Source organism: Gekko japonicus, unplaced genomic scaffold, assembly GCF_001447785.1.
Source record: "Gekko japonicus isolate JY-2015 unplaced genomic scaffold, Gekko_japonicus_V1.1 scaffold2193, whole genome shotgun sequence".
NCBI lineage: Eukaryota > Metazoa > Chordata > Lepidosauria > Squamata > Gekkonidae > Gekko > Gekko japonicus.
Window position 1 is genome coordinate 266,877 of NW_015168111.1, and position 16,054 is coordinate 282,930.

General features: G+C 41.8%; 2 protein-coding genes across 2 annotated transcripts in view; one reads left to right on the forward strand and one right to left on the reverse strand.

The window, feature by feature from the left end:
- The window catches only part of LOC107113510 (olfactory receptor 10C1-like), a 17,631-nt gene extending 11,072 nt beyond the window's left edge, over nucleotides 1-6,559 (forward strand). The window contains exon 3 of the mRNA XM_015414843.1: nucleotides 6,443-6,559. Within this exon, the coding sequence (XP_015270329.1) occupies nucleotides 6,443-6,559 (117 nt within the window). The remainder of the gene's footprint in view (nucleotides 1-6,442) is intronic.
- Nucleotides 6,560-7,456: 897 nt separating this feature from the next.
- Nucleotides 7,457-8,452, reverse strand: LOC107113511 (olfactory receptor 10A4-like). Its single transcript, XM_015414844.1, has one exon. The coding sequence runs from the start codon at nucleotides 8,450-8,452 to the stop codon at nucleotides 7,457-7,459; it is 996 nt and encodes a 331-aa protein (XP_015270330.1).
- Between the last annotated feature and the right edge of the window lie 7,602 nt (nucleotides 8,453-16,054).

The following is a 16,054-nucleotide window of genomic DNA, read 5'->3' on the forward strand; positions in this document are numbered from 1 at the left end:
CCGTCGTGGGGTTGGGACCAGCGGGGCTGCCTACCCGCTCCTTGATCCCATCCTCGTCGCCAATTGTTAAGTCTGGTGCTTAACAATAAGTCAGAGAGTGATTTCAGCAAAAAACTCAGGTTTATTCAGCTCGATAATCAACTTCTCCAACACGGTACAACTCCTCATAGCCCGAACAGCTTTCCATTGCAGCTGCTCGGTATTTAAACATTCCGGGCTAATGTAGCCACACCTACTATACAAGTACCAACCTATCAGGTTGTTCGCATAATAGCCCAATCACAAACGTTCCCACCACAGACAGTTCAAATGTGATTGGACACAATACTTTCGGCGCGAATCCTAGCCGATGTCTGAAGCTTAACATAGCTTCTCTATGGGATGATTCACCCCCTTTTAACACCCTTCACCCCCATTCATTTTCCCTGCCCCACTGTTGTTTTAATAAACCCTTCTTGTGTAATTATTTTCTCTGCCTGGGTCAATCACGCCTGTATTGCTCGGCTGAAAAGCGGCTTGGGAAGGTACCCTGGGCCTCCCAAGGGACCATAAACCCAGGGTGGTGGCGGCGGAACCCAAAGACCCCTCTGGGGTCATGACAAACATGCACGCATACACAAGGAAAAACAGGCAGCACTACTAATAGATGGTAGGAGACTGGCTTCAACTTGGTAGTTGGTGTCAGGCCTGGCTCAATGAACCTTCTCTTAAAGGCCAAAACAGCCCTGGAAAGGGACCTCCCCTTGCCTTTTACTGACAGAAACCAAGTCTAGAATTAATGGATGATACTCTTGTGGCTGCCTAGCAACAGTCCATGAAGGGCATCTGTTTCTTAAATCTATGAGCAGTCCTTTTACTAATTTAGGATTTTATTTATTTATTTATTTATTATTTTGATTTATACCCCACCTTCCCCACAAGCAGGCTCAGGTAAAACATTTCCCCCCCTTTTTATTTAGATTTCAGATTTTTCTGCAAACTTGAGGCATTTTTTTCCAGATCTGTCAAAAGATCTGTCTTATCTGTTCACTTTTCCAGTCTCCAGATTTAAGTATTCTCAGAGTTGGTTGCATTGAGAATTAGAATATACAAGTGTGGACCTGCGAGAGTCATGGGGTGAAATCCCATCTCCCCCACACTTTCTGTTCAATCCTGCTGCAGCTTCTGGGCTACAGCACCACTGCCACCAGGCCCAGTACAGAACTTGGCCTGCACTAGGGTTGCCAGCCTCCAGATGGGGCCCAGAGAACTCCCGCTTGTATAACTGATCTCCAGCTGAAAGAGATCACCCCTGGAGAAAATGGCTCTTTTGAAGGGTGAACTCTATGGTGTTGTACCATGTTGAGGTCCCTCCCCTCCCCAAACCCCACCCTCTCTGGGATCCACCCCCAAATTCTCCAGGTATTTTCCAACCCAGACCTGGCAGCCCCAGGCTGCACCATCACCAGGCCATGATGGTTCCCAGGGGCCACCTTCTCCAACAATAGCCAGAGGCTCTTTTATTTGGGGAGAATTTAAACCCTCTGATATACAGACATTTTGGTGTAGTGGTTAAGTGCGTGGACTCTAATCTGGGAGAACTGGGTTTGATTCCCCACTCCTCCACTTGCAGCTGCTGGATGACCTTGAGCAAGCCATAGTTCTGTCAGAGCTGTTCTCTTAAGGACAGTTCTGGAAAGAGCTCTCTCAGCCCCATCTAGCTCACCGGCTGTCTGTTGGGGGAGGGGAAGGGAAAGGAGTTTGTAAACCACTCTCTGACTCCTTTGGGTAGTGAAAGGTGGGGTATAAATCCAATCTCTTCTTCTATTTATATTTATTTATATTGTTTATTTATTTATTAAATTTATACCCTGCCCTCCCTGCTGAAGCAGATGTCAGATATTTCTGCAAACCTAGGGACTCCTTCAAGTTTGCAGAAACTTCTGTTCTGGGTAAATGTAGCCCTAATCCCTTAATCCCTCAATCCATCATTGAGGGCCATGCTTGAGAAATAGATATATAGGTGATAGATAGCCCTGACTATTTCACACACCAGATATCCTCTCTCTTTCCCAAAAAACCCTGAGACACTACCAGTCACCTTATCAACCACTCATCACTCAAATATTTCATAAAGTTATTGGGTTTAGAACTCAGCCACTGCTTCCACTCAGCCACTGCTTCATGCTGCCACCATTTCTTATATCGTATCATATATTCATGTCAAAGAAGATGGGGATGGCAAAGGATGAGATGGTTAGACAGTGCCATAGATGCAATGAACATGAAATTGAGCAAACTTCAGAGGACGGCGGAAGACCGGAAGGCCTGGCGTGATCTGGTCCGTGGGGTCGCGAAGAGTCGGACTCGATTGTGCGACTGAACAACAACATATTCAGGCTGAGACTTTATGGGTGTGTGTGTGTTTCTTCCCCTCAGATAGTACACATTCAGTAAGTGTGGTTAACCATAAAAAGGAATAACCTTTTATTGAAGGTTTCAAATAACATTGCAGTGGTTCAAGAAAACACATATACAACATTTCTTAACTCTATTCATGCTTCCAAGCCTCTTTATCACAAGTTATCCTTATCTCAGTCAGGGTTAGGCTACTGTTCTTTCTCTCACTCACTCAAACTGTGATGTCCTACCCTCTGTCTTCACCTGATTCTCTAAATGGCTCTAACTGCCAGTTGTCCTTCCAACATTCCATCAACTCTCATTGGCTGTTCACCAAGAGGAAGAATTGCTATTTATTGCTAGAGGTGTGCCCAATCACTGCTTGCCAACCCTATAACTTACTGTGTCCATGATAATTAACAATAGTTTGACCATGTTATTTTTCAGGACTAGGACGTTTTGTCTTATTAAAGCCTCATTCAAACATGAAGGGAATCAGAACATTCTGACCCCTGTAATAACCAGAAAACCCCTTCCTTTTTGCATAGCAACACACTGTTGTCTCCAAAGGAAACTGGCCACTGAATTTAGGAAGATGATAGGAGTGTCATTGCCAAGAAGGAAGGGAATTGAAAAATCCTAGGCCAGGTTATATGCAGAACCCCTCAATTCTGTTTACAAAAGGAAGCTAAAATTGTCTGTAGCAGGCATAAGTCACTCAAAAATAAAGCTAGGAGACTGAAAATTGGCCACAGACCACAGAGTGGGAGTTGTAGTGTCAAACATGAAGGTAACTGCAGCATCCTGAGCCATGCAGTGCCCAGAAACCCTCGCCCCCTGCTTTTTGCATTGAAAGCTGCAGTGGTCTTTGGCAATGCTATGAGCTTCAAAATTTCCCTCTAGCTTTAGAATGATGTTAGACGCGTCTGTGCCTCAAACAAAAGGAACAGGAACATCCTGACTCAGGTTATCTAATCGACCTCACAGAGTGGTTGTGAGGATAAAATGGAGAAAAGGAGAGTGATATAAGCTGCTTTTGGTCCCCATTAGGGAGAAAGTTGGAATATAAATAAATAAATCAATAAATAAATAGGATGGGGTTTTTTTGCCTAATGTTCTTGCATCTAACAATGATGACTGTGTGTTATTATGCTTGGAAATGGGACGTTTATATGTTAAACTTCTGCCACTTATACGGGAGTAGAAGGGAGGATGGCATCACTATCAATACTGGTCACCAGTGTTCCCTCTAAGCTGAGTTATTGTGAGCTAGCTCAGTCTTTTAGCCTCCGGCTCACACATTTTTGTCTTAGCTCAGGAAGGATGGCTCCAGAGCAAACTAATTTATGCAGTAGCCAAATCGCTCACTCACAACTTTAAGGCCATTAGCTCACAAAGTAGAATTCTTGCTCACAAGACTCCACAGCTTAGAGAGAACACTGCAGTGGTCACTATTCACATCACTCTGCTTATCTGTTAGCCTTGGGGTGTATTAATCCCCTCCACGTTCAATGAGAAAGCATGCACACAGATGAATAATCACATATCTAAATAGCATTTAAGTCTCTGGGGGAATCTAAATAGGAGCTACAGTGGCTCAAGTGGTTAAGACGCTGAACTGCAGGTTGTGGAAGGTTGGTAGTTCAGCAGTTCGAGACCCGGGTTGCTGCATGACGGAGTGAGCTCCCGTCTCTAGTTCCAGCTCCTTCCAACCTAGTAGTTCGAAAGCAAGAAATTGCAAGTAGATAAATAGGTACCACTTTGGTGGGAAGGTAACAGCATTCCGTGTTCTTTGGTGTTTAGTCATGCCGGCCACATGACCATGGAAACGACTTCGGACAGTGCTGGCTCATCGGCTTTGAAATGGAGATGAGCATCGCAACCCTAGAGTCAGACTCAACTGGCTTTCGAGCAAGGGAACCTTTACCTTTACTCTGGGGAAACCATCCAAGAATACAACAGGGCAATGCTTGTTGTCATTTAGGGGGGTTCTGCCAACAAAAGGGGCATACGCATGTATTCTGTGTTTTATGACATGTTGATTTCTGTGAATCACTATAGAGATTTCAATAAAACCTGACAATTTCCTTCACCCATGGTGTGTTTATTGCTTCTGAAGCCAACGCCCTGAGGTGCTAAGGTTCTTTGACTTGTGTGTCTAGCCAATAAACCACACAATAAAACAATTATCCAGGCAGTAAAGGGTAACAAAATAATTTATTCCAATAAAGGAACACCTCACAGCTTGTAGATGTTCAGTGTGTTACAGGGATCTTGCTTATATAGTGTTCTTGCTCCTCCTCACTTTACATAATCACTGACATCATTTAGACATGCTCAGTTTAGATTTCTTTGTCTGGTCAGTATACAGGATGTTACTTGACTGCATCCCAACTCTACAATGCAGGTGCTCTGCTCATTAAATTGATTTATACATGTGTTTACTTCTTTTGGCTGTCTACCTAGACTCCTTTCACCTTTGAATGAACTCTCAGACTGAGTTCATTTTCAATACAAAACTTAGAAGTTTTCATTACAAAAATGCTTCTTTTACATTAATACTTGCATATAAAAGTATAACAACATTCTCAAAGCATTTTTATAAGCTAAATTTCACTAAAGGTATACAAAATATGAAAACATATATAATCACAATTACATTCTAAAGAATTAAACCCTTTACATGTATTCTTTTGGTATTTCAAAGTAGCTTATGGCATAAAGCTCTTGTAGACGTACTGAATCTATCAATCAGTTTTTATTTTGGTCTATCAGAATATTTTTGGTAATTTTATAAACCTTCTTTTGTTTAAATTAAAACTTTTGATTTGTAAAACACACCATCTTATTTTAGCCAGTAGGGGCCCTCCTTTTGTATAATATAAATGTTGTATTTTTTTAATTGGCTTCCAGTGTCTATGACTTCATCTGCTTGTTAGTAGCTTGTTAATCCTTAAAAACTTAAAAGCACACAATAACTTATGGAAGACCCACCTGAACTTGGGCCCATCACTGCTCTCTCAGAACTCTCTCAGCTCCACCTACCTAAACAAGGTGCCTGTTGTGGGGAGAGGAAAGGAAGGCAATTGAAAGCCACTTTGACTCCTTTTGGTAGAGAAAAGCAGGGTGTATAAAACAGTTCTTCTTTTCGACAATGCATGGTGATGTATGACATTTGTTTTATATCTAATTTTGCCAATAGCCCACCAACAAAAGATGATTGTTCATGCTATTGTTTCCTCAGATACTGGTACAATTCTTTAGCAGAAGGTAGAACTGCTTGTTCAGTATTAAAACTAGTGTTAAATAGAGAAAGTGCATTAAGTGGGGGTGGAGTTCCTAGTACTAAGGAAAAAAATTAAAAAGTAAGGCTCTAATATAGAAGCAGAGGAGAATAACACACACTCAAAAATATTGTATGCAAGACTGCCAATAAAAATGTTAATGGCTATAATAACAAAAGCATTCACATATTAATGCACTTTAATTGGGGGGGGGGGGAACCAGTTACCAATGCAAGAATGATTATCTCCAAAGTGATTAACAAGTCAGAAAAGACAGAGATAAAGGTGAAATTACAAATACCAAACTTGCAAGAAATAGCAGCCTCTAGTCTCTTTTACCACTCCATCAAAAAATCTGAAACATTCCACTGAAGAAAGAGCCACATAAATTGGAGAAAAGTCTCTTTAGGCCAGAGGAAGGATTCAGGTTTCATTGAGTAGAACACTAGGATGCATGGCACTCAAAACTACACTCCAGCACACAGACAAAGTTGCTTAAAAATTCATCAGTCTAAGTGAGATATGTTAATATTCTGATTAAATCCCTAATATAGAACCAATCTATTGATCTGTTTTCCTTCTCCTTATTCATGGAAATCATGTAAGCCAGGATCCCAACAGACATTTGGACCAATGTACATTCACCCCTCAAAAATAATGTTCACTATGAGGAAGGCTCAGGATGTTGGAAAATACTGGTCATTTGGGGCAAAAAAACCAAGCTTGCCAAACCCATTTGGTATCATGGTAAGATAACATCTCTCACTTTTGAAAAGCAGCTTGCCATGTACATCAGGTGCATTTTATCTGAAGAGCCTACTTGCACAGAACTAGCAAGTCAGATCTTTGGATTCTATACTGTGAGCCTGCAGATTGAACGTGCTGGGTTAAAGTAAAAGAGTCTGTGCATTGGAACACTTCAAAGAACATTGTCTTAATTCTCAGTCATGAAACAATTCTCTGTAGAAACGTTTTGGAAAACTTTTCTATTCAGGTTCCAATCAAGGCACAAGGATCATGAAATCCTACTTAATGAATGTGTTGAGAGTTTGTCCTCCATGAGACCACATTAAGGTACCTATGCTGTATTTTGACAGATGGTCTGTATAAAACAAACTTTCTACCAAATATTAAATGACTCCAGAGGACATTGGAAATTGCAGACACCATTCAGGAAAAGGGGAGAGGCTATAGGGGCTTCCAGAGAAGGGAAATAGCAAATAGTGGGGGAGGGGAAAATGAGATGACCCTCGCAAGACCTTGCAGGTTCCCACTTGGATACTCATAATCCTTCAGAAGGTAGGTTTCCAACAACTAAATATATGCCTTGACAAAATCTAAGGATGGCATCTAATCAGCTTTTCCACTGGCAAAAAAGAAAGCAGGGGTACCTTTAACCACACAAAAAGGCTATGCCATTGATCAGGGGACCTGCATTATAAAAGACCATATGGGAATGGTTCTGCAGTAAGGGTGAGAGTTGGGTGAGAGAGTAGAGCAGTTGTCTGACTCCCATCCTGTGTATGTGTGCAGGAAACAAAAAAAGGTTTTGTGGACCAAAAATTTAAACCAGAAAGAGGTGTGGTTTGGCAAACAGACTATATTTCAAAGACAGTCAACATTATCTCCATGCCTATGTTATAAATGGCAGTCATGGACTTCATCCTCCAAACCTGATCACCATTAAAAAACTTCAACCATCTAAAAGGAAAAATGATGTCTCCATCATGACTTTGTCATCTTTTATTCTGAGAAACCTATATGTGGAGATAGAATAACACATTACTTTTGTCCTAAACAAAATCTCTTCTCTCACAAACATGTTTGCCTAGTTCACACAGGAATCCTTGCTTCCCCCTCAGCCTCCTCAGGGCATCTTTGAATTCTTTGTTCCTCAGACTATAAATCATAGGATTCAACATGGGGGTAACAATGGAATAAAAGAGAGCAACCAGCCGGTCTATATTCTCAGAGTGGCTGGATTGTGGACGCAGGTACATGGCACCAGCTGAACCATAGAACAAAGTGACCACAATGAGGTGATAAGAGCAAGTGGAGAAGGCTTTGCGCCTACCCTCTGCTGATGGCATTTTAAGAACAGTGACGAGTATACGGATGTAGGAAACCAGCACCAATAGGAAGGGGAATAATATGATGAGAGCACTTACAGTCATGAATGATATCTCATTCTTTGTGGTGTCAGTGCAAGCCAACTTCAGCACTGGTGGCACATCACAGAAGAAATGATTAATTTTGTTTGGACCACAGTAGGGCAAGGTGAAGATCCAAACCACGTTGCCAAGGGGCATCAAGATTCCACAGAGCCAAGATGTGACTGCCATCTGAGCACAAGCTTTTCGGTTCATGATGACTGGGTAATGCAATGGGCAACAGATAGCTGTGTAGCGGTCATATGCCATGAAAGCCAGCAGATAGCACTCCACGGTTCCAAGGGAAATGAGAAAATACACTTGGGCAGCACAGCCAGCAAAGGAGATGCTTTTGGCTTCAGATGCAAAATTGACCAGCATTTTGGGAAGGGTTACTGTAGTGTACCAAATCTCTAGGAAGGACAGGTTCCTCAGGAAAAAATACATGGGGGTATGAAGGGCTGAATCAACCAAAGTAAGGATGATAATGAGGCCGTTTCCCAAAAGAGTGAGGCTATACATAGTGAAGAAGGCTATGCAGAATATTATTTGTATTCCAGAATTATTGGAGAAACTGATGAAAATGAAGTCAGGTCTCAGGGTATGATTTATCAGTTTAAACTCTTTGATAGAATTCATCTGGGAAACAAAAAAGAAGGGGGAATCTAAATAATTCATTCATGCAATTGTTTAGTGGCTGCAACCAGCTTTCCCACTGGTAAAGAATGAGAGATCCCATTGTTCTTGCAAAGACGTTGTGCTGGTGATCATGGGATGTACATTAACAAAAGGTCAATGGGACTGGGGCTCTAATAAGGAGGGGAACTGAGCAAGACTGAGTAATAAAGCTGGCTGGATCCCACCCTAAATACACCCATCTAACCTACATTCATCTCACCCATTCCCCTATTACCATGCTGTTTGTTCTCTTCACCTTTTACTGCAATACTTCTGGTATCCTTGGTGATCTGTTTCTCCTTTATCACAGTATATACATGTAATAAGATTGAAATTTCTATCCTGTGCATTTTGCCTCCACGTATTTACACTCAGGGAAGCAACAACCTTGGGAAAAATTCAACTGGTATTTATTTATTAATTTATTTTTTAAAAAAAGAAGGAACAGGCTTACCTCTGTGAGTAGGATAAGCGTTGGTGTCTGTTGTCTGGAGTAGGTGCCTCTGTGCTTATAAACAATAATATTTCACCCGTTATGTAGAGACTCTGTGGAGATTTTCCCTGTGGACTCTGATTAGTCAGAAAATGGGTTAGTCTAAAAAATAGTCTGTACTACACAACTGTTGATGAAGCTCTATTAAATAACAGGGCACAAGTGTATTTTTCAGGGGTTCTGTATGTATTTGAGAGACTGTAGATGCCCATGTTCATCATTGTATTGTATACCACAATAGGTTGAATCAAGTCAGCAATTCAGCTGGTGAAAAAAAAGGAAGGATTCATTTTGGTCACCCAAAAAAATCTGTGCTGGGTATCATAGTGATTCAGTTCCACAGAATAGATTCTGGCAATGTTTTCCGTGTCTTTTCTGGTGACAGGAAAGGCTGAAAGAGTTGGGTATGTTTAGCCTGGCAAAGAGAAAGCTTAGAGGGGACATGATTGCAGTCTTCAAGTATTTGAAGGGCTGTCATGTAGAAGATGGAGCGGATCTATTCTCTGTTGCTCAGGATTGCAAGACTAGATCTAATGGGTGAAAATTACAAGGGAGTCATTACCGGCTAAATATCAGGAGAAACTCTTTTTTTATATTTATTTATTTATTTCTTAAATTTATATCCTGCCCTGGCAGGCTCAGGGCGGCTAACAACATAACTATAAATGTACATTTAAAATTCCAATATAAAAAACATTAAAATAAATGTAAAATATAAACCATAGGTACTCAAGAACCTAACACAATTTCAAGATGGTGACATTTTATTATCGTGGAGTGGCTGCCTCCAGGCTCCTGCCAGCTGTTGATCTTCCTAACCATAAGAGTGGTTGAGCAGTGGAACAGCCTGCCTCGGGAGGTGGTGGGTGCTCCTTCGCTGGATGTTTTCAAGCAGAGGCTGGACAACCATCGTTCAGGTATGTTGTAGGGCTATCTTTCAGCTATTCTCCTGGAGAGTGCAGGGGGTTGGACTAGATGACCTGCAAGGTCCCTTCCAACTCTAACATTCTATCATTCTATGACAGTTATTTCTACAGGGGTCACGGGACCAACTATTACAGGAACACTGTGCTTCAAAACTATAGCATTTACAGATACACTGGATGTTGGGGTCCTTTATCCTATAGCCTACTGAGTTGGGAAGGAGGCAGGCCTCTCTATCCCATTGTTGTTGGATCTCCCAGTTAAGCTTCTGGAAAAAAATTTTTTTAAAAAAATAAAGGTGAATTAGAACACACAAAAAAGCCATGTTAGATCAGGTCAAAGGCCCATCCAGTCATATAACAGCCAAAATCCATTTGCCATCAGAAGATCCAGCAGCAGGGCCAGAAATCCAGAAGCCCTCCCACTGTTGCCCACTAAGCACCAACAATACAGAACATCCTGCCCCAGACAGAGTGTTCCATCTATACTTTGTGGCTAATAGTCATTGATGGACCTCTGCTCCATATGTTTATCCAATTGCCTTTTAAAGCTCTCTATGCTTGTAGCCACCACCACTTTTTGCAGCAGTGTTTTCCATGTGTTAATTATGGTTTGGGCGAAGAAATACTTCCTTTTTTATCTGTTCTAAACCTACTGCCAGGGGTAATTTCGTAGAAAAAGAGCTAGGGAAACTTATTAGCATAACTCATTAGCATATACCACACCCCCTGACATCACCGGAAGTGTGTCATAAGGCCACACCCCCTGACATCACCGGAAGTGTGTCATAAGGCCACACCCCCCACCCCCAACAGTCCCGGCCGCCACTGCCGGCCTTGCAGCTCCACTGCCGAGCCCCATGAGGGGCCCGGTGGTGGACCTGCAAGGCCAGCGGGAGTGCAAGGAAGCCCCGCGAAGGCCCTCCCTGGCCCCAGGCAGGTAGGGGTGGGGAGAGGCAGGGAGGAAGCAACTTACCATCCCTCTTCTCCTGCCTCCTCCTGGCTGAATGAGGACCGGAAGCGGGGTGGCTGGAAGCAGGGGGCGGGGCTTCATCATGTGCCCTGCCCCCACGTACCTCTCTTGGGGGAACTGCGATCCCCCGCGATCCCCCCCGAAATGACCTCTGCCTACTGCTAATTAATTTCACTGAGTGCCCACAAGTTCCTGTATTGTGAGAAAGGCAGAAAAGTACTTCTTTATCTTCTCTATCCCATGCATAATTTTGTAAATGTCTGTCATTTCACCCCTCAGTTGTTGTTTCTCCACACTTAAAGAGCCCTAACCTCGTTAACTTTTTTTCATAGGGAGTGTGTTCTGTCCCCGTAATCATTTTAATTACTTTTTTCTGTGCCTTTTCCAATTCTATAATATCTTTTTTGAGGTACAGTGAACAGAACTGTACACAAGATTCCAAATGAGATTGCATCGTAGATTTATACAAGGGTATTATGATACTGGCTGATTTGTTTTCAACCCCCAGCATAGCATTTGTCTTTTTTATTGCCATCGCACACTGAATCAACATCTTCAATTAGTTTTTTTCCTGTTCAGTTATCACCAGTTCAGACTCCATCAACATATATTTATAGTTAGGATTTTTTGCTCCAATGTACATTACTTCGCACTTGCTCTTGTTGAACCTTATTTGCCACATTGACACCCACTCTCCCAGCCTCAACAGATCCCTCTGGAGCACCTCACAATCCTCCCTGGTTCTCACCACCCTGAACAACTTAGTGTCATCCACAAATTTAGCCACTTCACTGCTTACTCCCACCTCCAAGTCATTAATGAACAAGTTAAAAAGCACTGGACATAGTACCAAGCCCTGTGGTACCCCACTGCTACCACCTTTTACTGTGAAACTGCCCATTTATACTCATTCTCTGTTTCCTATCCATTAACCAGTTTTTAATCCATAAGAGGACTTATTCACTTATCCTATGACTGCTGAGTTAAATTAGGAGTCTTTGATAAGGAACTTTATCAAAAGCTTTCTGGAAGTCCAGGTTAACAACATCTACTGAGTCATCCCTGTCCACATGTTTGTTCACCCCTTACAGAACAAGATCTTCCCTTACAGAATCCATGCTGATTCTTCCTCAATAACTTTTGTTAATCAATGTGCCTACTAACCTTATATTTAATAATGTATTCCACCAATTTACCCAGTATCAACTGGAACTTTTAAAAAAGAGAGAGAGATGGGGATTACATTAGATATCTTCTCAGAATTGGAGGCAGAGTTTAGCAATAAATTATTTTTTTGTCAGGATATCCACAAGTTCACATTTAAGTTCTTTCAGAACTCTTGGATATATGCCATCTGGGCCTTGTGATTTGTTAGTTTTTAATTTGTCCATCAGTAACATTACCTCAATCTGACCCAGGTCTTTTGTCTCCCTTCTTGAAATCAGCAGTTCAGGAGTGGGCAAGATTTGGTTCAGATCTGGCCCTTTTGTCTTGTAAGAGAAATTAGATCTGGATTGTTTAATATTGGGATTAATATTGGGAATATCCATCAATCTGTCCACTAATTTGTCTTTCCTTGGTAATAACAGCCATACCATGCAACAGTTTCATGCCAGAATATGGGTTAGATCCAACCAACTTTTCTGCTGGTGAAAAAGAGAGGAGGCAACTCCATTCACCCTGAAACAATCTATGCACGGACAAAAGCTATTGTGGACAGGGGCCATAGTAAGGAGGAGAACTGGGTAAGATTGAATAAAGACACTGGCTGAATCTAACCCTAAAATAGAAGGTTGTTGTGCACTGAAAACCAAGCATGAAAATTATGTAGCATCACAATTTGAAGTGGAAGCTAAATTTAATAAAGAGTTTCATTCTCAGAACATAGCTAGGATTTCCAGGCTGTGCTTAGCAACCAGAGAGAGGTTTTGGGCAAATACTTGGGGGCAGGGGTTGATGCATGTGTCATAATATTACTTCCAGGGGACCCAAATACAAGTCCTAGAGTTACCCTCTGTCATTTACAGGTTTCAAATCTAGGATGGGGAAATTTGTGGCACTGGTCAAAGGCCCATGAAGTTGCAACAAAAAATAATAATAAAAAGTGTATTTCAAGAATACATGTTCTGATTCCTTCACTATACCACATAGTAATTAGAGTTTATGAGAGTGCCACCATGGCATAGACACTCAGAGTAGAATCTAGGTCACCCAGGTATGAATCCTCACTCTGCCATGGGAGCGTCTCACATGACCTTGAGCCAGTCACTCTCTTGGCCTAATGTACCTCATACAGCTCTTGTGAGGATAAAATGAATGAGGAGAGAATGATGTTGTAAACTTCTTTAGAGAGAAAAGAGGGGTATAAAGAACTAATTAACTAACTAAGTTTTGATTAGAGATAGACATGAACCCCCAAACAAACCCCAGTTCCAATACAAACCAGGCTGGTTCGGTGTTCATGAACCCGGGGTTCAGAAGAATGTGTCTCATATGATCCACCCATGAAGCTCCATGTTTTTCATTTAAATGCTATTGGAGCATACCACCAGCCTGCAGTCTCACCCACATGAGCTCCAAAGGCATTTAAATACTTTTGGAGGCCACCCCTGGGTTGGGCCAGCCTGATTGAGCTGCAAAAGTGAGCCCTGAAGGCCTTTATAGGCCTTTGGAGCTCTCTCTAGGAGCTTAGTCAAGTCAGACAGCCTGACTGGACTGAGCTCCCAGAGTGGCCTCTAAAGGCTTTTATAGGCATTATATGCCCTTTTATGGGTGGGGCCTGCCCATATAAGGGCATATAACGCCTATAAAAGCCTTCAGAGCCTATTCTGGGAGCTCAGGAGTCAGGCTACCCAACTTGACTGAGCTCCCAGAGTGGGCTCCAATGGTCTTTATAGGCCTTTGGAGCCCACTCTTGGAGCTCAGTTGGGCTGGCCCAACCTCACAGTATGGTTGGGTGGCCCAACCCAGAATTAAGCTCCAAAGGCTTTTAAATGTCTCCAGAGCTCACTTTGTTGGAGTCACGGACCAGCAATGGGCTCCAATGGTATTTAAATGCCTTCAGGGCTTACTTCTGGATGGGGTTTTTCTACCCTCCTGAACTCACAAACTGAACAAACCATGAACTGGTTCAGGAAATAGAAAAGTTTGTGTAAGTTCGTGGTTCATTTATTCATATGAACCATGAACTCCAATGAATCATCATTTTCCTGGTTCGTGCCCATCTCTAGTTTAGATGTTCCTGTGGGATACTCACACAAATTGAACACAAAATGTGCATATCTCCTTCAGTGATGCTCCTAGCACATGCCAAGCCATAATTCTTTATGCAATCAAAATCATTATGCCCTGCAGGGCTCTTTTTGTAGCAGGAACTCTTCTTACAGGGGCTACTGTAAACTCTTGGAGGATTGGCTACATTAGGGGTGTGTCGCCTAATATGCAAAGGAGTTCCTGCTACAAAAAGAGCATTGATGCCCTGTATATATTTTCCAGGTGATGTCATCCATATTTATTCACTGTTGTGAAATATGTTTCTTTTTCTAGTAAAGGATAGTGCTGATGTGTCATTCGTGACCATTAATGAAATTTAACAGGTCATCCAAAGGTGGGTGGGGGAAAATGGAATTTCTAGATACTTTATAATATAGATCGGCTGAGTAAGAAGAGTCTAGATTGGAGGAGTAAGAGGAGTCTTTCCCCCCTTTGATTTGTTGAGAAAAATAATTCCGTTCATCTATTCCTATTACATATTAGTACATATTAGATGTAATAAGATATTGCTAAATGTCCATTATCCTTCCTGATGTTTTCACATTTCAACTAAAACTTAGAAGCAGATTGACCTTTCAGGTATATGTCTCATTTGGAAAAACTTTTATTCCAGTATTTCTAAAAACTCTAATTAAATCCTTTGTAAACCAATTAAAATTTGATTAATATCATTGTCCAGTAGTTTAGCAATATAGGGTTGGATTCCACCAGCTTTTCCACTGGTGAAAAAGGGATGAGAGGCTCCTTTTGACCATCAAAAAGGCTGTGCTTGAAACTATAAAAGCTGTTTAGGCAAAAACCATGCCAGACACTCTTAGAACTATTTGAATATCAGTGAATGAAACACCCAGCACATCAATAAATGCTGACTATTGCAAATGTAAGATTATATTGTAATTGCTGAATGCTTTATCAACAGTGTCGCTCTTAAACTGAAGCCAAATATTTAGAGCTGAGTTTGATCAATTTTCTCAGACATTACTTTTGTGCACCAAAGGCTTTAATTGCCTGGATAATTTTCAACATTTTGCTTAAAGATGAATCTGTGTCAGTTGCTTGGTGTGAGAAACAAGCTGAATCTGTGTCAGTTGCTTGGTGTGAGAAACCCAGTGCAATGGTAATCACAGTATTCAGCATACTTGTAAAAGAGATGTAAAGCTAAAAGAGATCTAATAGGGGAGAGGCCATGGCTCAGTGGTAGAGTTTGCATGCCAAAAGTGTCCCATTCAATCTCCAGCATCTCCAGGTAAATACATTATATACTGGGCAGAAGGTGGCGTGAAAGATCTTTTCTTGGACCCCTGGAGAGCTGCCACTCAGAATAGATCAATGGTCTGATTCAGTATAAAACAGCTTCATATACCACAAAGGGAGCTAATAAAGGTTGTAAATAAATAATGAATAAAATGTATTCAGACTTCGAAGAAGTATGACTCAGTGATAGAGCATCTGTTTTGTAAGCAGGTTCAAAATGGTCAAACTTGCTTTGTAGCAAGGAAGGAATACAAGCCTGTCCTGCATTAAGATTGGGTTTCAGTATTTTTTGTTATCATGTCCTGCATAATAAAATCTACATATGACAATTTCATATCTCTCTGTCCTCTAGGAGAAATGCACAGAAGACCTGATGTGTGACAACAGTACTACCATGATTGAATTTGTGGCCCTTGGAATCTCTAACCAAACTGAATTACAAGCCCTGTTGTGGGCAGGCGGGAGACAGAGAGGAGGAAGTAGGAGGCAGATGTGACAGTGGCACTGGGTGGAAAGGGGCAGGTTTGGATGGTATGGGAGGTGGTAAACACAGTCAGCAATGTGTGTGTGTGTGTGAGAGAGAGAGACAAGGCAAGGTGGTTGCAGCATCAGCAGGCCAGACAGCATGACATCATGCCAGGTGGCTC

Coding starts and splice junctions, on each gene's coding strand:
- LOC107113511 (XM_015414844.1), bottom strand. CDS start 8,452: ATGAATTCTATCAAAGAGTTTAAACTGATAAATCATACCCTGAGACCT.